At 37.1% G+C, this 24,273-nt stretch overlaps 1 protein-coding gene across 6 annotated transcripts in view; it reads right to left on the bottom strand.

The window, feature by feature from the left end:
• The window catches only part of DLG2 (discs large MAGUK scaffold protein 2), a gene marked incomplete at both ends in the record, with an annotated part of 1,073,896 nt that overhangs the window by 244,110 nt on the left and 805,513 nt on the right, over positions 1–24,273 (bottom strand). For all 6 annotated transcript variants that reach the window (XM_084304810.1, XM_084304812.1, XM_084304813.1 and 3 more), the window contains one exon: positions 3,487–3,555. In XM_084304810.1, the coding sequence (XP_084160936.1) occupies positions 3,487–3,555 (69 nt within the window). The remainder of the gene's footprint in view (positions 1–3,486; positions 3,556–24,273) is intronic.

Here is a 24,273-nt window from a genome sequence, read left to right as displayed (position 1 = left end):
TTGAAAAGTGAAACTGGTCTGTATTTTTACCTCAGTGCCTGACATTTACCTCAAAGGCATAAGAGTACGTCTCCTAGATATGAGAAATTTCAGTAAATTCTAGAGAAACAGTGTTGGACAACTAATATGGTCTGCAGCTTTGAAAGGGAGATGATTATTCCAGTGTGCTTATTCATTTATACATTGTCTCACATAAGCATTTGTCTCTCTTCTCTGATCTAGGAGGTGCATTATTTACTTGATAATAATCAAATCCAGAAATCTGCATCTCTGTTCCACCTGCTATACCCAACACATACACATACTAAAAAGATTGCTATGCATCCTGGTTTTAAAAAACTATTTGTTATGTACAGAAATCACTTTTCTACAAACTATTGCTTTTGCCATTCCATAGCTCTATTTACCATGAACACAATAGACAACCACATCACACTGTCAGGAGACAGGAGGCATTCAAAGGTTAAGAGAATACCTAAAAATAGCAATGCCTCTAAGCCATGTTTTGAAATATCAATACACACTACATCAGAAGCAAGCATCCATTGTTACTTTATATAAGATACTTTGGAAACAAAGCTGTCTGTAAAGTCTGTTCTGTTCAGAATAAAAGTTCTTACCCTTAGACCTGGTTAAAATGCTGTTTATTTACATATTAATATTTATATATAAAACGTTCTTGATAAAAGAAGTTGAAATCTCAATTACTAAGTAGCTCAGCAGAGTAGATGGCTGGTACAAACAGTAGAACGTTAAGTAAAATTTAGTCTGAATGTCAACTGGAGACAGAATTGCTATCATAAAGTACTAACATTATAGATTTGTGAGAAGAACAGAAGGATTTCCACGTAACAGGTTTTAGTTTTTGTCCAGTATTTTTCCCATTTTGAATATCCACATCTAAATTTTTTATTAAAACCATTAAAAAAAAAACCAACTCAGATTAACAATATTTTCAAATCCAAACATTATAGTTTTCTTGTTTTTAAACCAAGAAGATAAACCATTTAGGAAGTTACTAATGAGATTGCACCAACAATGACATCAGACACCTGTGAAGTTCATGGCTTTGTAGACACAATAAATCTGTTCACCTCATGTACAGCTATTAAACTGTGAAGAATATAAGGCTTGAATATAAAGAAAAATTAGGCTTTAAAAACATTTTTTTAAACTTTGATACTCATTTTTGCTACACATAAAGCCCACAAAAACATTCTCTCAAAAAAATATTTTTTTATGTATGAACCCATTACATAGATCAAAAATCTATTAAAGTTTTTAAAACATCTGTGCTAGCCAGTTCAATTATCACATATTCAACAAGGTGGAAAGGAATAAATGCCAGTGAATGCAATTCCACCTGCATTTCTTCGTCCCTCCAGTATTTCATTTCTCCTTCAGAGGACCAACTAATTGTATTACTGCAGTGCCTACACAGTCAGTCACACAGAGCTAGCATGCTGGTCTGAAATCTCAGTGTGTCTTAGGGATGCCTTCCAGGCAAAGTAGTCATTTACAAAGCACATCTCAAAAGCAATATAATGAGTCACCTAAATACAGGACTCTACTGATGGAAACCCAGTTCCTAAAAGAGAAAAATAACTTGTTTTGACCTGACATCGTATTAGCTATAAAGTTATTTAGCAGCATGGACTTCACAAAAACATTAAAATAAATTGAGCTTTAATATAATGAAATATTTAGGGCTGAGCTGATTACTCTTATTTGCTCAGCAGTGTAATAGGATAACAGTCCCACTTTCCTATGTGAAATGAAATATGACTCAGTATAAGTTGATTAGTAATAATTACAAGCCAGATATTCTTCTACCTCCTGAAGAGCAGGAGACCTGTAATATCAATTACAGATTTCCCCCACTCTAATGATTCATACACAATATATGCAAACTGTCTGTGTGGCCAGTGCAGATTTTGCAATTTATCTAAAAATTCATGTAGACAGATTGATTACCAAATTTCAATGGCAATTTAAGCCTGTGGGGTACCTCCTTATTATGGAGTCCAGTAGACCAGGTCAGAGACATCATAATAGAAATTATTTTCCTAAATCTCAATTTAGCAAACTCTCCTCTTTTTTTTTTTTTTCCTCTCAGTTTTTCTTATTTCTAACATAATTTTCCTCATAAATTGGTTTGAGAAAAAGGCAGGGGGATAGAGTATGTCTTTCTTCGTTCATTAGAGAGAAAGAAAAATAAAATTAAAAAAAATAATAAAATGAGGGTGTTTTAGTACTGACAGTGGTTACCCAGAGCTTGTGTAACTTCCACATTTGGTGACAGTCCCAGCTTCACTAGAAAAAGACCTGGAGAAACCAGAAACTTTGAAATTAGCCCTGCTTAGAGCAAGAAGGCTGGCTGATAAGGCCTTCATTTATAGAATTACCTTCCAGATAAAAGCTCTTAAGCCATATGGGCTTTTCCTATAAGGATTTAATTATTGATGTTTGTTTTCAATGGAAAATTAATAAAGCAGTCTTACCCATTTTAAATAAAAACATAAAATCATTATTAGATTTGTTATATTTTTCTTTATTGTTTAGTATTTCATGTTGAAACTTGTGGGAAAAACATTTCAAACTTCATTTAGGAGTGGATTATTTTACATGTGTGCTGTTTTCTTTTCTCACTGCACCACAGTGAGGTTGCAACATAAAACACAAGCAAGATGGCACCTTTCCTGTTTGGAAACTTTGGACGCCCACTTTTATTATAACAAAGAAAAGCTTTGAAATAAAACCTAAGAGTAGTCCATAAGTTATTGCCTACAAAATACTTCAGACAGTTCTACATTTCTATGGGAGTGGAGAAACAAATATAACATTTTCTGGAAACTTCACCAGTCAGAGAAACCAAAATATAAATGATTCAGTGTTAAATATCAGGTTTTCTAATATCATAAAGATGCAAAAATATTAACTGAAGTTATGAATTATTCATATTTTACCCAATTATTTCTGTTAGAGTGGAGCCAGCTAAGTACTCAAAGTGATGCTTCTACAATTAACACATAATATAGACAGACGTGCACCAGCATGGGATTATTATTCTCTATCAGAACATCTTCAGCCTTAGTCTGGGACAAGGTTTGCTTTGCCAAAAGGAATTCATGCATGTATTAAGAAAACAGAGTAAGACTTCACTGGGAATTCACATGATTAATGGCAACCATTTTACAGCTAATACATGTGAATATTGATGTTAGTCAAGTGAGATGAAGAGATACTGAGACATGTGACAAATATTCTTGTCTCTATGTAAACCAAGCTTTTCAATATGAATATCTAAAAAGGGTCAGTACTAATTTGAAAATATCTATTTCTGCATCTCACAGACATTGAGAGATGTATTCAACATGGTATGCAACAACACAAGTTGTTAACTCTTGCATGTAGATGGGGAGTTCAACATCTAGCTTAGGGATATCTGAGAGCTCAACAGGCAGCTTCAACAGAGAATCATCTTACCCTTCCACAGAAATGGTCCGCTGCAAGCTCACTGTGGGTGGCCGCGTTGCAGTGCTGTGCTGGGAATGACTGTATGACCAAGGAAGAATAGAGAAAAGTATTTGTTAAAGAAATACAAGTTTCTCTTGCTCTTATTGTCTCTAGCAGTTTAACTAACACCAAAACAGAAGTAACAATCAGATTGTTTTACATATGTCTAAGGCATTTTAATTTCAGCAATGCTGATCTCTTAAAAGAGGGCTCAGCTGATCTCTTGTGTTTAATATCAGGTTTCATTCCTCATTAAAAAACTACAAGGAAGAGATTAGTTCCCCCTGATCTTTCTTATTGTTTTTTTAAATACATATATACACAGTTCAGGGACTTAAAATAACTTAATTGCTAATTGTTCTGCAAAATATACTAACTGTAAAACACAAGATAATTTGAGAGCAGAAGGTAAAATGGTAAAACATAATGTTAACAATCTAATTCTTACTGTCTCTTAGGCAGAATGTTCAATACAAGAGACCATGCGCTACTTGAAATTACAGAATCACAGAATCACAGAATCACAGAATTTCTAGGTTGGAAGAGACCTCAAGATCATCGAGTCCAACCTCTGACCTAACGCTAGCAGTCCCCACTAAACCATATCCCTAAGCTCTACATCTAAACGTCTTTTGAAGACTTCCAGGGATGGTGACTCCACCACTTCCCTGGGCAGCCTGTTCCAATGCCTCACAACCCTTTCAGTGAAGAAGTTCTTCCTAACATCCAACCTAAAACTCCCCTGGCTCAACTTAAGCCCATTCCCCCTCGTCCTGTCACCAGGCACGTGGGAGAACAGGCCAACCCCCACCTCGTTACAGCCTCCCTTGAGGTACCTATAGAGAGCGATAAGGTCGCCCCCGAGCCTCCTCTTCTCCAGGCTGAACAAGCCCAGCTCCCTCAGCCGCTCCTCGTAGGAGTTGTTCTCCAGGCCCCTCACCAGCTTCGTCGCCCTTCTCTGCACCCGCTCAAGCACCTCGATGTCCTTCTTGTAGCGAGGGGCCCAAAACTGAACACAGTACTCGAGGTGCGGCCTCACCAGAGCTGAGTACAGGGGGACGATAACCTCCCTAGCCCTGCTGGTCACACTGTTCCTGATACAAGCCAGGATGCTGTTGGCCTTCTTGGCCACCTGAGCACACTGCTGGCTCATATTCAGCTGACTATCCACCATCACTCCCAGGTCCTTCTCTGCCTGGCAGCTCTCCAACCATTCCTCTCCCAGCCTATAGCTCTGCTTGGGGTTATTGCGCCCCAGGTGCAGGACCCGGCACTTGGTCTTGTTAAACTTCATGCAGTTGACCTCAGCCCATCGGTGCAGCCTATCCAGATCCTCCTGCAGAGCTTTCCTACCCTCAAGCAGATCGACACATGCGCATAGCTTGGTGTCATCTGCAAACTTACTGAGGGTGCACTCAATGCCCTCGTCCAGATCATCGATGAAGATATTAAAGAGGACCGGCCCCAGCACCGAGCCCTGGGGGACGCCACTAGTGACTGGCCTCCAACTGGACTTGACTCCATTCACCACGACTCTTTGGGCCCGGCTATCCAGCCAGTTTCTAACCCAACGAAGCGTGCGCCAGTCCAAGCCTAGGGCAGCCAGTTTCTTGAGGAGAATGCTGTGGGAGACGGTGTCAAAAGCCTTGCTGAAGTCAAGGTAGACCACATCCACAGCCTTTCCCTCATCCACCCAGCACGTCACTTTGTCACAGAAGGAGATCAGGTTCGTCAAGCAGGACCTGCCTTTCATAAACCCATGCTGACTGGGCCTGATCGTCTGCTTGCCCTGCAAGTGCTGCGTGATGACTCTCAGGAGGATCTGCTCCATGAGCTTTCCTGGCACTGAGGTCAAACTGACAGGCCTGTAATTTCCCGGGTCTGCCCTCCGGCCCTTCTTGTAGATGGGCGTCACATTTGCTAGCCGCCAGTCAACTGGGACCTCCCCCGATAGCCAGGACTGCTGATAAATGATGGATAGTGGCTTGGCCAGCTCCTCTGCCAGTTCTCTCAGTACCCTTGGGTGGATCCCATCCGGCCCCATCGACTTGTGCACATCTAACTGCCGTAGCAGGTCACCAACCAGTTCTTCATGGATAATGAGGGCCACATCCTGCTCCCCATCCCCTTCCACCAGCTCAGGGTACTGAGTATCCAGAGAACAACCGGTATTGCCACTAAAGACTGAGGCAAAGAAGGCATTGAGCACCTCCGCCTTTTCCTCATCTCTTGTAACTAAGTTTCCCCCCGCATCCAGTAAAGGATGGAGATTCTCCTTAGTCCTCCTTTTTGTGTTGATGTATTTATAGAAACTTTTTTTGTTATCTTTAACGGCAGTAGCCAGATTGAGCTCCAGATGAGCTTTAGCCTTCCTAATTTTGTCCCTGCACAGCCTCGCTAAATCCTTAAAGTCCTCCCTAGTGGCCTGCCCACTTTTCCAAAGCTTATAAACCCTCTTTTTTCTCCTAAGATCAAGCCACAATTCTCTGTTGAGCCAGGCCAGTCTTCTTCCCCGCCAGCTCATCTTTGGGCACTTGGGGACAGACCGTTCCTGCGCCATTAAGATTTCCCTCTTGAAGAGCGCCCAGCCTTCCTGGACTCCTCTGCCCTTCAGAACCGCCTCCCAAGGGACTCCACCAACTAGTGTCCTGAGCAGCTCAAAGTCAGCCCTCCGAAAGTCCAATACAGCGGTTTTACTGGTCCCCTTCCTGGCCTCACCAAGAATAGTGAACTCCACCATTGCGTGGTCACTCTGCCCAAGACAGCTCCCGACAATCACATCCTCCACCAGTCCTTCTCTGTTTGTGAAGAGAAGGTCTAGCGGGGCACCACCCCTGGTAGGTTCACTAACCAGCTGCGTCAGGAAGCTATCTTCCACGCTCTCCAGAAACCTCCTAGACTGCTTTCTCAGGGCTGTGTTGTGCTTCCAGGATATGTCAGGGAAGTTGAAGTCCCCCACGAGTACAAGAGCTGACGATTTTGCAACTTGTGTCAGCTGCCTGTAGAGTTCCTCATCCGTCTCCTCATCCTGGTTCGGCGGTCTATAGCAGACCCCGACCAGGACACTAGCCTTGTTGTCCCTGCCGATCCTAACCCAAAGGGACTCGACCTTGTCGTTCCCAGCCTCGAGTTCTACAACCTCAAAAGACTCTCTAATATAGAGAGCCACCCCACCACCCCTTCTGTGCTGCCTGTCCCTTCTATAGAGCTTATAGCCAGGCATTGCAGCACTCCAGTCATGAGACTGGTCCCACCACGTCTCCGTGATGGCAACCAAGTCGTAGCCTGCCTGCCGCACAATGGCTTCCAGCTCCTCCTGTTTGTTACCCATGCTGCGTGCATTGGTGTAGATGCACTTCAGCTGGGCCATTGCCTTATCCTTCGGCCTTGCCATCGTTCCCCCTGGCACAGCCCCAACAATCCTAGCTTCAGCCCCATCCCCCTTCCTACCTAGTTTAAAGCCCTCTCAATGAGCCCTGCCAGCTCCTGGCCCAGGATCCTTTTTCCCCTAAAAGATAGGGACCTGTCTGCGGCCATCAGGCCAGGTGCTGAGTAAAGTGCCCCATGATCAAAAACCCCAAGATTTCTGCGTTGGCACCAGCCCCGGACAATTATGGTACAATTATGGTACAATTATGGTGTACATTATTACACCATAATGTAACTTCGGATTTTACAAATTTCAGTCAACATTTGCTATTTGTATCGGATTTTAACTAGCTTGAGTCTTTCCATGATATTTTATCAATCTGAGACACAACATTTAGGGAAAAAAAAAGTATTTTCTAAGGAAAATGAAAGCTCTGTGGAAGGAAAAATCATTCCAATTGAAAATCCTGACATCTAATGACTGGTCTCCTATGTTGCATTCTCACAACGGAGGAACCTCAAAAATGGTTAGTGTGTTAGCTAAGCACAATAAATTACACAGCAAATGTTAACTTCAGTATTATACTGTTGTATAATAGCATTAAACCATTAATATTCATGCAAATATAAATGAATAACAACACATCAGGCAGTTGTGCAATAACAAATTGCTTTCCTTACTGAAGACTGTTTAAAATAAATAAATAAAAAAATAGAAGTGTAGAAGTGTCTGGGTGTGTTCTATGATTAGTTAAAAGGCTACATCACATAGTGAATCTAAATATTAATAATGCAAACCACAGATTAAAAAAAAATAAAAATCTTTGACAGTTTTTTATCACTTATTCTACTAACTGCAGGTCTTGTCTTGTTTTCCAGCTTTGTGTACAACTCAAGCTGTTCAGAAGTAGACCTTGTTCTTAGTAAGAGCTAAGACATTCAACATCAACGAATAATGCATATATTTTACATGCACGTTTTCCTGTAGCATAGCCATTCTTGTCTGTCTTACAGCACAGATTTGATTTTTCTGTATAACACATAGACTTGTGACACATGGTATCTTGCTGCAGGACAAACAAAAGATCTGTTGACTGCTTGTATTTCCAGTTGAGACCATTGTGCTCTTGTTTCATATTAGTAAACTGTTGTACTCATCCTTGTTCTGAATATTTCAGAAGGCTTGTGGGAAAGTATACTCCCCTTGCTCAAAGAACTACAGAGCTTTTATCTATTGTATAACAAAGGACAGGATATAAAGGGGAGAAACTCCAGAAGAGACTCTGACATCCTGGTGTGAACAGAATTGTTCTTGAGTTGGACAAACATTGTAGAATAATAGAAATACTACTATGATAATAATAGAAATACTACTATGAATAATAGAAATACTACTAGAAATAATACTAGAAATATTAGTTAAAATTTCACATTAAGTTTGCATCTTGCATATGTTTGTGTATTTTTCAACTGCCTTCTTTGTTTAAAAAAATTTAAAAAATTAAAAAAAAATAAAAAAGGTTGTGGCTTGTCTTCTGTCTTCTTCCTCTACAGAGATGGAAGGGAACATTTATCCTTACGTTCTTGTACTATCTCCCCAGATCAATGACTAAGGAAGTGAACAGCTTCCCCATCACCTTTACCCCTGTACATGTACAGAAGTGGCACAGCAGATCCATAACTCCTCCATCCGTTCCACTAGCCCTTGACTCTCAGAAATTTTACTCCCTGAAGCTGCACCAAGAGATGCAAGAATATGGCTGGCAGAAGGAACAAGAACCCAGCAGAGAGAAGGGATGATGATGCAGGTGGTGCCCCTCTAAGTCACACTGCACATCAAGGTCTTTGTCTAGAGGAAGGATGGCAAAGCCATGCCTGAACTACATTGCCAATGCCAAACTCTCAACAGACCCTTTAAAGATATAGCTAATATTCTCACAACAGATGCTACATATTTTGTGGGAAGAAAAGTCTATCAGGCAGATGTGGCATGGTAGCAACCGAAAGCTTCCTGCAAGAATCTGAGTGAATGTTTATTTCACAAGTATTTGCATACAACACGGTACGTATCTGAGTCAACCCCCTCAGTCTTAGGTAGTGTTCTTCTGTTTTAGAAAGCAATGCTGTCATAGGAAAGGGAAGCTAAGGAATGACAGCTGATATTGCACTTTTCCTTAAAAATCTTAAGCCACCTTTCTCTATTTCAGAACCTCATCATTACTAGAGCCATAGCATACCAATATGAGCAGAACTGCAACATTTACATCCAACCACAACTAGCCAAAATGGCTTGAATTGTGAAAGCTTTGTTTCTTCTCCCTAAAAAGATTTCACTACAAGCAAACATATTTGTAAAAATCTGACCAGCTTCAAAATGAGCAAAATTACGAGAGCATTAACAATAGGATTTTCAGCTGCTGAACACTAAAAGCAAATAATTGACCATTTATCTAGAAAATTAGCAACATACAAAGGTCAAAAAAATATACCGAATAGTAAAAATGTGGGACGTGACTGTATTTGGATGTTGCAAATAAAAGAGTAGACTACGTTTACTGAATTTATGGAACAGTGAACTCTTACTTCTGCAGCGGAAGAGTCATATTGAAGAAAGGGGTGGTCTTTGTGACAGATTCTCATTCCCCACCTGAACAGCAATGCTGCATTTGACTGATTACAAAAACTGCTTTTGAGGATGGATAATTAATCCTGGCTACCTGGTGCCAAACCTGTAGATTACAACCTGTCTGTCAGATCATGCTGTTTCCAATCATCTTATATAACAGATCAATAAAGATTATGATTTTTTTCATTATACTATTCACAATGGCCCTTACAGAATTAACAAAACCTACCAGTCTTTATAAATGATCTGCTCTTTGATATGATAAAATCTTCTTTGATGTGGAAGAAATTACCCTGCTGAATGTAGGCGTACCCAGATTTAAGGCCAGTATTGTCTGCACTTTCATCAAGTTATTATTGGATTTCAGTATTCACACACTTTTAAAAAAGGAATCTTTTTATGTGATTTTTTTTTTTCTTAACACATATGATTACTATTTAGAATGGTTCTTGAAAATGTTAATTATGAACTTTGTAAGGAAAATCATTGGAACAGAAAACTGAAATGAGATCAAACAGCTTTTCCAGAAGTGCGTAGGAGCACCAGGTTCCTTCATTTTGGGTGCCCAGTCAAAACCACTTCCAAAGCCCTGCTCTGACAAAAGTGGATATTCATTCCTTTCAGAATATCAGATGTGTAAGACCTCAGCAAAAGGGCGAGGAACCCAGAACTCACTCATCACTCTCCTCAGCCACTTGAGAATTTGGGCTGTACCATCACACCTGCAATTTCTTGCACAGAATTGTTATGGGTGGGGCAACAAACAGCAAATCAACCAAAGGGTCATCCAGACAGGCTGACAAAAGAAGAATATTCAGAGGGAAAGGCAAATTCTTAAGAAAATAAAATCATCGCTACATTTCAACCACTAAGTGAAAAGAAAAAGACTAGGATAGATAGTAATATTATTTTCTATTATATCAAGTACTCTGCTAAGTAATTCTTACTCATATTGAGTATGAATTAAAGCTGCAATTTCAATTCAGTATTCTGCTGAAATTGCCAACTGTTTCAAGCACTAGATGTCATCAGTATCTCTCTCTGGAGTGACTACCTAGTTATGCAGAGCTGCACAAGGAACCTCATACATCGCTCCTTCCAAGCAGGGGTCTCAGCTAGTGGCAATATTCCACTCATTAGCAACCCCTTTTCAATCCTAGGTATTCGTGACATACAGTTAAAATGAATCCTTGGCCTCTTTGGATAAAAATAATTCTTAATTGGTGATATGAAAATTAATTTTTATGTGCCATTTATAAAATTTGATGCTCAGTGCAACTTTATGCCAAGGTATCATCATGAATACAATGACAGCTAAAAATTAAAAACACAGTTTAACTGTTGTTTGACACAAGTGGCTGTGTAGCTGACAAAAAAATAGCTGTTTAATACAATTCCTGACTGACTGATTTAAAAGATAAAGCTCTTGATGGCTTCTGTCAAAGTGGTGGAATTAGCATAAAGAAGCAGTTTCTATCACATGCTTAGTACACTTGTACAAGTGCCAAAGATCATGTACCGCATATTTTGGTGCACAAAATACAACTTCTAATGAGTTAATGACACCAACATTTGCTATGATGAATGCCTAAACACAGACATATACAACAATACTGAGATATTTCAATAATTACTACATTTTTACACTCACAGATCTAAGTTTTCAAAATTTGACATTTAGGCTTAAAAAATGCCACCTTTCCTCTGAAATGAATGAAGAAAGAACATCTCAATTGTTTTAATAATATAAAGTAATAATATTTTAATATATCACTCAGTATTCCAGACACTTAATATAGAGTTTCCCTGAAGAAATGAATCTCATAGACTTTTATTCCTGTAAAATACCAATTTTAATTTAATTCCATTTAATTTTAGTTCTTTGAGACAATGGGTATATACTATTCTTGTAAGAAAATTCATATGAGTGGAGGAACAAAGAATGAAATTCTAAATAAATAATAAGAGGCAAAATAGGCACAGAACCCAAACTCTCTCTCTTTTTTTTTTTTTTTTTAATGGGTTTAAGTTTTTTTGGTTGGTTGGTTGCTTGCTTTTTTTCTTTTTTTCTATTTTTTTTTTTAAATCTGTTTTTTAAACAAAGCTTGCCATTATGCTTGACATAAAGCTTGTCTTTATGTCTTTGTAAAATAATAAAAATAAGGCAGCATGGTGTCAACATATTTTTGAAATTATTATTATGAAAATAACAAAATTACTAAGTGTTATAGTAAAAAGGAGGGGGATAGTCCATCTCCTCAGTTCTAATTCTGTTCTAGCTCAAGGATGCTTTAATTGCACTTCTACTCTGTGGGTGATGCTGAAACCAATGGCAACATTGTGAATTCTTCTTTCCCTTGTAGGGACCACAGGAAATACTGTATTCACATCACAAACGATGTGGCACTTTCACCAACACACGATATTCCAGTGCAACCCCCATCTGGGGTGAAACAATCACATTTGGGAAACATTCATTGTGTTTTAAACTTCTACAATGCAATTTGGCAAATAAAAAGAAGGACAAACTGGCATTAAGGGATCAGACTGCATGACAATCAAATCATAATTCACCTCAAAACCTGCCAATGCATTCAGAGTGGAAGAAAGAAGGTTGCTACAATACCAAATTTTTCCTGGTCTCTTCTGCACATATAAAAAACAATGCACATTGTCTTTTCACATGGAGTCCTAGAAAAACCATCTACTTTCCTTTCCCAGCCCACTTCCTACCAACAAAGAACAGTTGTCCTCCATTTGCCATAGCAAAAGAATTCATTAGTTTTCACGTTATTTGCTTTGGCAAGTGAAAACAGACAGCAGAGATATCATTAATTGCTTCCTAAATTGATTGACCTGTGCCTTCTTGTAAAGGAGCAGTGATGGGGGATGGGGCCAGTGTCACAGGCTGGACAGACCTTGCCAAAGACTGGCTTCCGAGCAACTCTGTTGAAATCCCAACCCTGAAGCTACCACACAGAAGAACGGTATACACTACAAAACGGATTTGTCTATCAACAAATTCTGTGCAAATAAATAAATAAATAAACCTGAGCTCTGATTTATTCCTTGTTATTCACAATATTAAAAGAAGACCAATACATACAATACTGAAAAAATTTCCACTGGGTAGCAGTGAGGGGAATACTAATACTGTTTGGTTTTATGATGTACTCTCAGCATGTTGTTTCTTATGTCAAGGACTAGAGGTAGCAGTGCAGTTGTTTACAGAGTTTCTAACCATTTTCTTTGATGGATGTAAAAGTTTAAAAAGGCAACATGCTTTAATTCCATTAATGTGGAGTTTTAATTCAGCTCAGTGAAGTGAAACCAGCTTTTCTTGATGCTGCCGAAAGCTAAACGTTTAACTTAAATGAGGTTTTGCTTTCCTATGGGATTAATTAGAAGACCAGAGAGTACTTTTTTGGGTATTAATTTTATCTCAGCTACAAACAGCTTGATAATATGCAGCACTGACAGTCACTGACCTATAATAAAAGCATCAAACCAACCAGACAGTCTCCAATCAGAGATAAACAGGAAGCTTCAGAGAAAAGGACATTCAACCCTGCTACCTTCAGATCACCCTTCGGCAATAAAGCTACGCACGAGCTATAACACTGTTTTCCAGTACAGGCACATGCAGCAAGGATTTTTGGAGTGACTCAGCAACCATAACTCCTTTTTAATTTTTTTTGTTTTTAATAGATATTCTACAAATAGTATTGCTATGCTGCATACCTACCCAATGGACAAAAGAAAAACAAAAGGATTAGGCTGTCACTGCCTACAGACATGAAGAATAAGGACTACATTACATCTTTGTCCAGGTTCTCTGGAATAATTTCTCTTGCACAAATGGAGTCAATGAGGTTGCTGACCTCATCCTTCTCTCCTTCCTTCTCCAAGCAGTAGCCAAAGAGAAGTGGTTAGCCACATTTCCCAACTTAAAGTATCTGAGTTATTGCAGCACTAAATTAGCATCATGTAGAAATAAGGAAGAATGCAAGGTGAAACTGTGACTCAGTGGAATGCTTCAGAAATGTTGCAGCTCCTGGAACAAAGCTAATTATACCGCTTTATTAAGAGTGTGCTTAAGTCAGCACCTGTCCTCAAAGTGGTGAAACATCCACAGACTTCAAATCTGCTTCCTTACAGCTGAGGTAATTGCAGGAGATAATGATAAGCTTTAAAATATGGCAAGTATGCTTATCTGAAAAGGAATTGCTATTTTAGTTTGAAATATAATATTTAAAACAGCTGATGAAGTTTGGAATGATATGCGGGGGACTGAAAATATTTAGGAATGCTATTTAAAAGAGTAGAGTGGAAGGGTTATACTGCTTGCAAAGTTTCACATGTAGTCTAATATTTACACAAAGGGTAAATACAGACTTACACAGTACTGTGAAGGAAACGGTATTGAGCAAACTAAACATCCTGAATGAAAACTGTACTAAAACCCACTGTGATAACTTTATATATAATTAAGTGGAACCGACGTTTAAGAAATGTGAGACTTAATTTAATGATTCAGACATGGTACCTTGTTCTTTTGAGAGTTTACTCTGTTCTAGATTTCACTGCTAGGTACTAATGACTGTTATATGATACATTTCTAATTTTCCTTAAATTTGTCCATTTCACCCCATCATCCTTCTAATTCATTATGTTCCATGTTCATACCCTTTTCTCATGTTCATTAAAAACGGAACATGTTAAGTCTCCATGACAGTCCAAGACATTCTGTTTTTGAAAAAAAAAATGCATCTCAACCTTTCTGACTAGCCTCTCATTCTTTTAAAAAGTATTGTTATTAATATTATTATTGTTTATCTCAGTTATTGTTTATTGTTGTTATCATTACTGTAATGAATATAATTAATTATAAAGATTCAGCTGGGACTTGAAACACTCATTGATGACGTCAGTTTTGCAATTATACCAGCTAAGTGAAGACTGAGGTTTGCATCTCAAAAATCTCAAAATATTTGAAATAAGGGAAATCTTACACAGCTATGTAGGATAAAAGAAAAAAAAAAAAAAAAAAAAGGTGAATGGTAGAGGAGAGAAAAATCTCACCTTCTCACTTGTTTAAGCAGTATCAATTAGAAGTGGTCCATTAACAAAAACTTTGTGTTTGGCTCTAATTACAGCTGAGGAGGAGGATGCAGTGATATTTTTGTGAATTTAAATTGGAAGCATTTGTTTAGGAATGACAGAAGGCTTCCTGATGTGCTTGGCATGGCCTCCCAATTACCTGCATCGTGGTACCCTGATACCAGTGCCTATCCAGTGCTGAGTTTCCAATCCTTTCTGAAGATCTGAAGAAAGTATCTGTCATCCTCCTGATTACCCTCCTCCCTGGTCTTTGACATGACGCTTATGTAATCCAATGTCAGTAAGTTGTTTTTAATTGTGTTTTTTTTGTTTGTTTGTTTGTTTGTTTTGTTGTTTTTTTTTTTTCCATGCTGATGCACTTGAATGCCATACCTCACTTAGTATTTGTTGTCACTCCTAACACTCTTTCAGCATTAGTGCTTTCCAAGCATTACCACTCCAGTGAATTACGCAGGGTGCAAGAGACTTGGAGATTGTTTGATTGCTCTGTGACACAAGTATTCTTGCTGAGTAAAAAGAAATAAGCTTCAATAAGGGAAAATTCTAAACTAATTCTAAAGACTTTTTAAAATAAAACTTCTACTAAGGATGCCTGGAGACACTAAATAATCAGAATGATCAGAATAGTGTTGTAATAATTCACAGGCAGAGTGCTAAAGCTTGTGGCATTATATAGCTGGATGGAGTCATTCAGCTTCTCCCTATTTATTTTTTTATATATATATCATTATCTGCCCTATTTAATTTCAAATTTATTTCTTTTTCTGATAAAAATGCAACTATTGCAATAATTGCACACAGCCACATATGTATGGTTCTTCAGGTTTTGATACACGTGATGAGAGTAGGAATTTACCCCCAGCACCACAAGATGCAGGCAGTGGCCTCGTCCCACCACAGCTGAGCCTCTGCTGCAGGGCGCTTGACCAGTGGGGTGCCTGAGGAGTACGTAGCACAATTTCCATCAGTAGATGTTCTGTGGCAACTGTAGTGCACAGCACTCACCACCGTCCCAGAACACCAGCGTGGATGTATTTCCAGAACCGTGTATTGCTTCCATAATGAAACATATTTATCGCACACAAAGCTCATTAGGTTTCTGTGCTAGTAATGACCCAAGTATCTATAGCAAAATCCCATTGCAGTTTAAGCAAATGTCAAAAGACATTAGCAAGCTTTTGAAAAACTGGTTCTCTTTTAAGGAACTTTGAATGACAAAACTTAGAAATCTAGGAAATCTTTGAAGTTGTACTAATATTCATATAGACACAATAGACTCATAAGATTTGCAGTTGAAAAATCCCAAAGTGCACATCATACATGTATTTATAAGTTGCATTGCTAAAAAAAAAAAAAAAAGTGAGTAGGGAAGTAATGAAATTGCTTCTATCAGCTAAAGAAAAAGCTCATCTAATTTACAGTCTGTGAATACAGCATAAATTCTGAAATGCTGTAAGCTAGGAAATTGTTCATATTGATGCTAATAGCCAGTAAAAGCTTGTATTTCAGAAAGTGTCAAGACCAGGATTTTAACAGAATATTTAACTGAATTATTTTTGTCAAAGTTCAGTTTCACAGGAGATATGTGCTAAATAGGAGGACAAGAAAACAAATGGTTAAACATTCAGACACCAGAAAAATCTGTAAAGATCTCACATTTTCAGGTACTTTTCTACTACAGTCCATAGAAGTTCATTTAAAGTTATGAATACCATTTATAAGAATTTTGAGAGTTCCTTTCCCTTCAGGAATTACAGACCTAATTCCAATTCAGTATTTAAAAAAAAAAAAAAAAGTACTATGTGATTTCAACAGAGAACTCTGCAATCTTCACATTAACAAAATGGACAGAGATTATTAATAGTCACATTGGCTTTTTGCAATACTGCATTTATTGCCTAGAAAAGCTTAGCTTTGTTTTCTCTTCTCAAAGGAGGGTTGACTTTCTTTGTACTCAAGATGGCAGTTGTAAAATAATTCATAGGGCTTTTACACTGCATCTGCTTCCTTTTAAAGAGTAGGGAAATAATAGATAGATAACCCTAATGACAACACTGAAATAACTGAAACTCATTAAACTAATTTGCAAAATTCCTACCCATCTCCATGCAAAGAAAAATAAGCACAAAGTTCATTTCATGGTAGAGTCATTGCACTGCATTTTACTCATTCAAGAGAAAGCATATGGATGATGACAATTAATTAAAGTGATTTAAAACAGCAATGAAAAACTGTCTGATGCCAAATCATAGCATGCCATTAACAAACATTTCTGTACCCCATGAGATTCTGTATCACTGTATTTGCACAATAAGAACATTTTCCATATAAATGTGAATTTTAATTCTATTTCTGCATAAGACCAAGTTTATTTCCTCTGTTCTACTTATTAATTCTCATGTGTGTACTGCAATGAATTATGCTACCTGTCCAGGTGAATCAGCCAGAAAAGGAGTGCATTCAGCTTCCACACAAGTGGTTCATTAAAACAAAAAAGATTATCACAACAGAAAGAATGCGAAATTATGATTACAACCTAAAACCAGAACAGCACACTTCATATTGCAATTACTTCTGATACAATGTTTACTGCACCTGTGTGATACCTTCAGATAATGTTATCTCTCCTATTTGGATATACATTATCTCTCTGCAACCTGGGAACATGGGTTGGATTTTTATTTTTATTTTTATTTTTATTTTTATTTTTATTTTTATTTTTATTTTTATTTTTATTTTTATTTTTATTTTTATTTTTATTTTTTAACAGACCAGAGGTGAGAATGTAATTCTGCTGTTGTTTAGCGTCATTTTCTCTGTCATTGCAATCAGCCAAGCATGCATGTATGTGTGTGCAGTTCCAAACACAAAAAACATAAAGGCCAGAGAAATACGCACAGGGAAAAACAAAAGTAGAAATAATGCAAGGCACATAAACATAAATGACATACAAACAGAGTACAAACAAACAGGATAATGAATGGTAATTTGAAAATGCATAAGTATGAAGAATGTATTTTAAAATGAAAGATGAACACTGAAGAAATTCAAGAGCTTAAGCTCTCCTGTCAATAATCTAATCTTCATGAAGCATGATTCTTTTGTACTTGATAGAAGCCAGAGGTAATCAGAATTTCACAGGAAGCAGTCAGCATTTTGCACCGTGAGGTCTGACGATGAATTATACACTAGAACTAGATATAAAAAGTTTTAAAAAGCTATTAAATTTTATCATTCTGGGGTTCCTTACAGTGGGAGGTCAGACATAGTCATCTTCCACAGTACGATATTGCAATATTGTCCAAGCAGACTAGTAATTGATTTTGCTTGTCTTTGATTATAGGCCATAGATTGGATTAGATGAGCAATGGAGTAAAAAAATTATTTGTATATTCCATTATGTCAATCCTTACATCCCTAAATTAACTGATAAAGCACCATTTATTTAAAGATGCTCATTAAATTCAATACTTGAAGAGAAATTTGGCTATTTAGGAAAGAACCGTGAAAGAAATTCATGAAGAACTGTAAGGCTATGACAGTCATTAAGGTGAACTGTATAGTTACAAACCTAGTAGTTAAGTCAGTTGACTAAAACACTGCAAACTGGTTTTAAAAGACCTGCAAAAATAGTAAGCATGACTGAACTGATAAGCAGTCAATTTGTGGACATTTCTAGGAACTGATTTGATGTCATTAATACACTTAATAGCATAAGTCCAGGACAACAGGCTTACTTTCCTTTGCTAAGCTTTTCAAACACTTCTTCTAGGTTAGGGATCACTTCATATAACTACAGTCTTCACTTCAATCAGCAAAGAAACCCGAAGTTCTTGGGTTGTTTTAAGCTTACTGTAATGTGAAGGGTAATGCTGCTGCCATGTTTCTACCACTTTCAGATTCCATTCATTAGGTAAACAGTTTTATCTAGAACATAATCTTGCTCACTGTTTCCAACTAATCATTTCTCTCTGCAAGTATCTTTACTTTGGTTCTCAAATGTTATGGGCCAGAACCAATTGGGCTGGGTACACCGAGAGAAAAGACAGTGCTATCTAAGAGACAGGTGCATGAATAGCAGACAGACAGGGAAGCACAAGGAAGCATAAAGCACCTCAAATGAGATGCCATCAATAAAAAACATCACAGTTGGATTTATACCAGCAACTCATCCAGTTATAACAAGGACAAAAAACAGAATTCCATCAGCATTTAGCACTAAAAAAAAATAGCAACACAAGGAAGCTACTTTTGGAGATTGGAATCCTTTGTCCATATTGATCCTGCACACACAAACTGAGCTAACATTGCAATTTTTTGTTTCAGTTCTCCATGCATTACTTTTTGAGGATAAAACAGTTCTACCTTGCAATCAGTGAAACTCTTCATCCATAAAATATGGATTACTCAGATGATACAAATGGTAGTGTGAATATATGCACATGCATTGGATGGTCATCCACATTTTCCTGTCTTGCATATGCAAGACTGGCAGGAAATTCCATGGCAATAGGCTCTTGTGTTTAGAATTCCAAACTCATATCTTATTTTATTTTATATTATACCTCTCTTCCAACTCACCAGGAACATCTACTATTATAAATAATGTGTTTAAATGATCTTTTCTTCATCAATTCTCCAAATGCATACATCAGTAAACCCAAAGAGGGTTATTTCACTTGTCAGTTACTTCTGTATATAATGTTCATTTTTGCACCCAAGTTAAGTTGATAGTTCGATTGCTTCTTTTTTTCTCCTGGTGCAAGGATAGACCTGGAGACATTCTACACATCTGAGGCATCTAAATTCATTTAAATTTGCAACCTACTGTTAAACTTATCATAGTTAGTTTGGTTGTTGAATTCCTTTATCCATTCAGACATTCCTACATGTTAGTTCCAAACACAGACTCTCTTCCTTTTCAATTAAAATGCAGAACATGCAAATTAATGTTGGAAGAGGTTCATGAATTCAGTTAATGTATTTCACAGATACCATTCTAGACTCATTAAATATTCCCACAGTAAGTGTTAATGCTGTGCAGTTATGTCCTGGCAGAGACCAGAGGTAAACAAAGTCTCATATTAAGACTCTGAAAACAGTCAGCATTTTACAGAAGAAAATGAGACAACTTCTTTTCACTTCTTATCTCATGTTGTCTACCTGGAGAATGGTTTAAGTCTTGAGAGGTTAAATGCTAACACCTTTTACTTATTTATTTTTATTAGGTCCTATATTAATTCACTTGGCTTTTTTCTTTTGTAGCTAGGAAAATCCCTTCAGAATACTACTGAATTCCTGCATTTTGGTTAATTATTTGACCAAACAATATCAACATTCCTAAATCACATGAATTCTACTTTTTTCTATGAATTTATTTTCATATCTATTGACGTCATCTTGACTTTTCAGAAAAGATAATGACACTGATTTACATTCACATGTTACTAAAATTTGAATTTGTATTCTTGATTTGTGTGCTTTGTTTGTAACTCCTTTTAGCAAGTGAGTCTGAAACTTCCCAGCCTCCCTGTGGATTTCCTTTGGGACAATAGGCATTTAGCCTCTCTGTTCTTCAACTACCTGCCACTAAAAAAAAAATTAAAAAATATTTTTTAAAAAAAAAGATAAATTAGATATCCAGACCCTTATTGTGACGGGAGCAATTATAACATGTCTACATTTAGGTAGACAAGACTAAAATTAATTTGTACTATTCACCATTTCTTTGGGCAAGCTGAAGAAAAGCTGTCATTTTGTAAGTTGTATCAATGCCGCATTGCTGTTATGTGACACTAAACTACCAAGTTTTTTTCTGTGTGAAGTGGTAATACAGGAGTAACAAAATTGGCAAATTTAAATGTGACAACATGAAAGCTTGGCTTGGTTTGACTTGCTAGTGCTGTTCTTTAAAAATGAAGCAAAAACCTTTTAAAGAATAAACTGTTTAAGATCCCAAAACATCAACAAATTCTGTATGCATATTTACACCAACAACTTAGTTAAATTTAGGTTCAACTCAAACAGGTCAGTTGCATAACTAGACTTCCACAAAACTCAGGGATGTGTAGAGCTTGTAACCCTTTCTGGACATAAAATGTGCATTTTTTCATTTTCTTTCCCATGGACCTTCCCAGTGGCTTTACTTTTTCCAGTGACTTCATACCTATACAGTGCCTTATAATGACTGTAGCTTAAGATGAACATCTATGTTATTTGTCCCAGTATTATAAATTTGCACTGAAAATCCTTGCATAAGTACGTATGCTTTAGCAGGGGTAGTTTTGTCCTTTTTACTGTCTCCTACCAAAAATTGATGCTCAGGATTTTGTATTTCCCCTATATTTCTTGGCAATAAATAAGAATACTTTTTTCTCCTCTCCCTTTTCTGTCCCCCACCAAGTGATACTTCTCAAATTAATATACATAAATGCTCTGATGCTTAAGAAACTATGGTGAAGTACAACAACTATGTAACTTACATTGTCAAAATTTTAACTCTAAATATTCACCCTTCACTTTTCAGTTATTTTCAGTATTTTCAGACTCCCAGAGATTTTGGTTCTGATCCCAGGGTCCTTCACAGACAGTAGCTGGAAAGAGACTCTTGTGGGGATATTGATAAACAGTAAATCCTGAGAAACGTTTATTTATTGTGTGACTTTTTTTTCTTTTTTTTTTCAAAAGCACTTGTCACCAGGATAAACTGTCCTTCTTATGTATATTCTGAACTGAGGTGGAAATCTATAACAGAAATGTTAAAGATCTGAAATCATATTTAGATCTTACTGCAGGGTTACATCATTGGAAGGTAAGTCTAGAGGGAAAAAAAAATAATTTTTAAGTAATCAACAGATAACTTTGTTGGACAAACATGTAGTAAATCCAACTACTCCACAAATGCCATAATAGCTTTAAAATATTCTTCTCGAAGGACTGAGCTACTAATTCTCATACCATCAATGGAAGTAAGAAAATATGGACACAAGTCAACTGGAGTGAAATTGCTTTAATTAGGAATTAAAAATGGGCTGATGTGTTCTAGCTTGTGTATACTCAGCCTACTTTCAATTTGAAACGTGAAAAGAAAGAAAGAAAATTCATTATTCAAGCTGAGACAGAAGAGCAGAAGTGTCATGGTTTCCAAAGCAACAACATGACAAACTATGGAATTTAAACAGAAATTAAGAGATTCTTGCCTACGTATCTCTGTCCTGTATTCCTTTAGTAGCTCACATTTCACTTTCAAATGTAATTTAGGTACTTCCAAATCTGTATTTTATTGAAAATCAGTTGCACTTTGACTCTTGAGAGTATCTGAAAGCTCATCTTGCATTTTACAACAGGCAATTTTCTCACCAGGCTAGTGAATCATGTAGTGTTTTTTAAAAAAATTATGCAGTATCTTCCATGTCTCTTAAATACTACAAACATTTATAGGCATATTTACATGAAAATGAGTTTAAATCAATAATAAAAATGTTTATCAGTCCTCTCCACACCAAAAGAAAAGCTTAACCTGTAATTAATCTGATATTTATTCAAAATCTAGATGGTATTTAAAAACAGCTCCCTTACTGTAGCATATGTACTTAAATGTACTGTGTAGGTAAATGAGAGTTTAGTTTCTCACAATTTTGGTTTTCCTTTCCGTTATTTTTCCCATTTTCATAAACCTTTTTGTACTAATTGTGTTGCCAGACAGAATTAATGAACAATGCACAGCACCTCCTGAAGTTTTCTTGAGACTTTCAGTCCAGCTCAAAGTTACAGAAGATTCTTAAATAATGTTTTTATGTTTTTTGTTCCATTGCTTATATCACACTGAAGTGTCTGCAAGCAAATGGTTCCAGTTATATAGCCAATAATTTTAAAGAGAAACATTTTTTTTTTAATAAGAAATGTAATGAGTACTGATAAATAAATATTAAGTAATTATTATACTCTTGGCCCCATAAAGGTACAGATATGTTCTGATAGTGGGAAAAGGAAATCTGCAATGGGAAGCAAAAATATATAGAAATTTTACATTAGACCAATGAGTTGGATCCCATCATGCCAGGATTTTTTTTAATCTCTGTATTTCTGTGTTTCTGACTATCTCATTAATTATGCCTGGAGTTGTTCAAAACCAGGCAACATGACCTGGTGTGTGGCATCCCAGACCATGGTTGGGGGGTTGAAAGTAGATGGTCTTTTAGGTCTCTTCCAACCCAAGCAGTTCTATGATTCTATGATTAATTAGTATTATATGCTTTTGGATCAGAATAAGTAAAGTGCTGTGAAAACCGTGAGTACAAGAGATGAGGACTGAGTTTAAACAGTTCATTTAGTTTTGCAACACCTTCCAAACAGTGTCCATGAATGGGCTTGCATGATCATCCTGGTCCAGGATGGTTGGACCAGATGATCTTGGAGGTCTTTTCCAACCTTAATGATTCTATAATTCTATGATTAGCCTAGCACAGACTCAGCAAAGAGTGCAACCCTCTGATTTCTGTTTCACAGATGTATGTTTAGATATATTCCCCATTCAAATTCAAACCTTACTTGACTTACTAAACCAACAAAAATGGACATATTTGCAAGAAATTACATATATGGCTTATGTCAACAATAATAAATGGTGGTAATTAGATAGAAAATCATTTGGGAGCTTGATTCAGCAATATATTATTCCAGTGGGATAACTGTAGTGTAAAACAAGACCAGCACATTACTGCTGCTGTTATAATTTTCTCGCATTTCCATGACAAATTACACTGATGTAATTAGAGGTCCCACCTGCTTTCAGCAGTGCCTCCTATCACTCCACTTGGTACTAATGATCAGTCCTGTTTTTGCAGTACAGAAAGTCATGCATATCTGCAGCTGTTGGAAATATATTTTAACTCCAAGGGCTGCTATTGGGGTCTGTGGATGCATGTCACATATTTCGCAACTGGGCAAATTTGAAGGAAAGTCTTTATCTGCCAAAGGTCATATGACTTGTCAGTGGTTCACAGAATTTTCCCAGCTCCAAGCTTTAACCAGTTCTTTGCTTTAACCAGTAAGCTTTCTCATTTATTTATTTATTTATTTATTTATTTATGTGTGTTTGTAGATGCAGCCCTGGAAATTATTCTTCCTCCAATATATAAGGCATAGGTAGCCATAGAGTAGCTTTATTTACCCTGTCTGCACAGTCGTATTTCATTTCTAACTCAAAGAACTCTCTCTGGGGGTAAAAAGAGTAATTTGTTCTCCAGGTTAAATCTATTCTTGGTTTTTCTGATGAGCTGAGGGTCTAGCAATTACTGTGACAGATGGAGTGATGATTTTTATGATGTGGAAATTCATCCACAGGAATGAAACTGAAATCTCCAAACTCATTTCTCACTTTGGCCTTTAGACAGTTGTCAGGTAATAATTGCCATTAACTTTCGTCACTGTGGACAAGACTTGAATTAGTGAATGACTTCAATTTGTTAGTGTAGCAGTTGTCTGCAGAGTGACACTGTCAAGTTTCTGTCATTTGTTCTGAATACACCTAAACCTGGTATGGAATCAATATTTAAAATATGGGTTTAAATTTCTCCCAACACTCTGAAGTATCTGAACATTGTGTATGGAGCTCTAGTGCTCTATCTTTTTGGAAGAAC

This window comes from Netta rufina (genome assembly GCF_964035555.1).
Source record: "Netta rufina genome assembly, chromosome: 1".
NCBI classification, from domain to species: Eukaryota; Metazoa; Chordata; class Aves; order Anseriformes; family Anatidae; genus Netta; species Netta rufina.
This window is presented reverse-complemented; position numbering and strand designations above follow the sequence as displayed.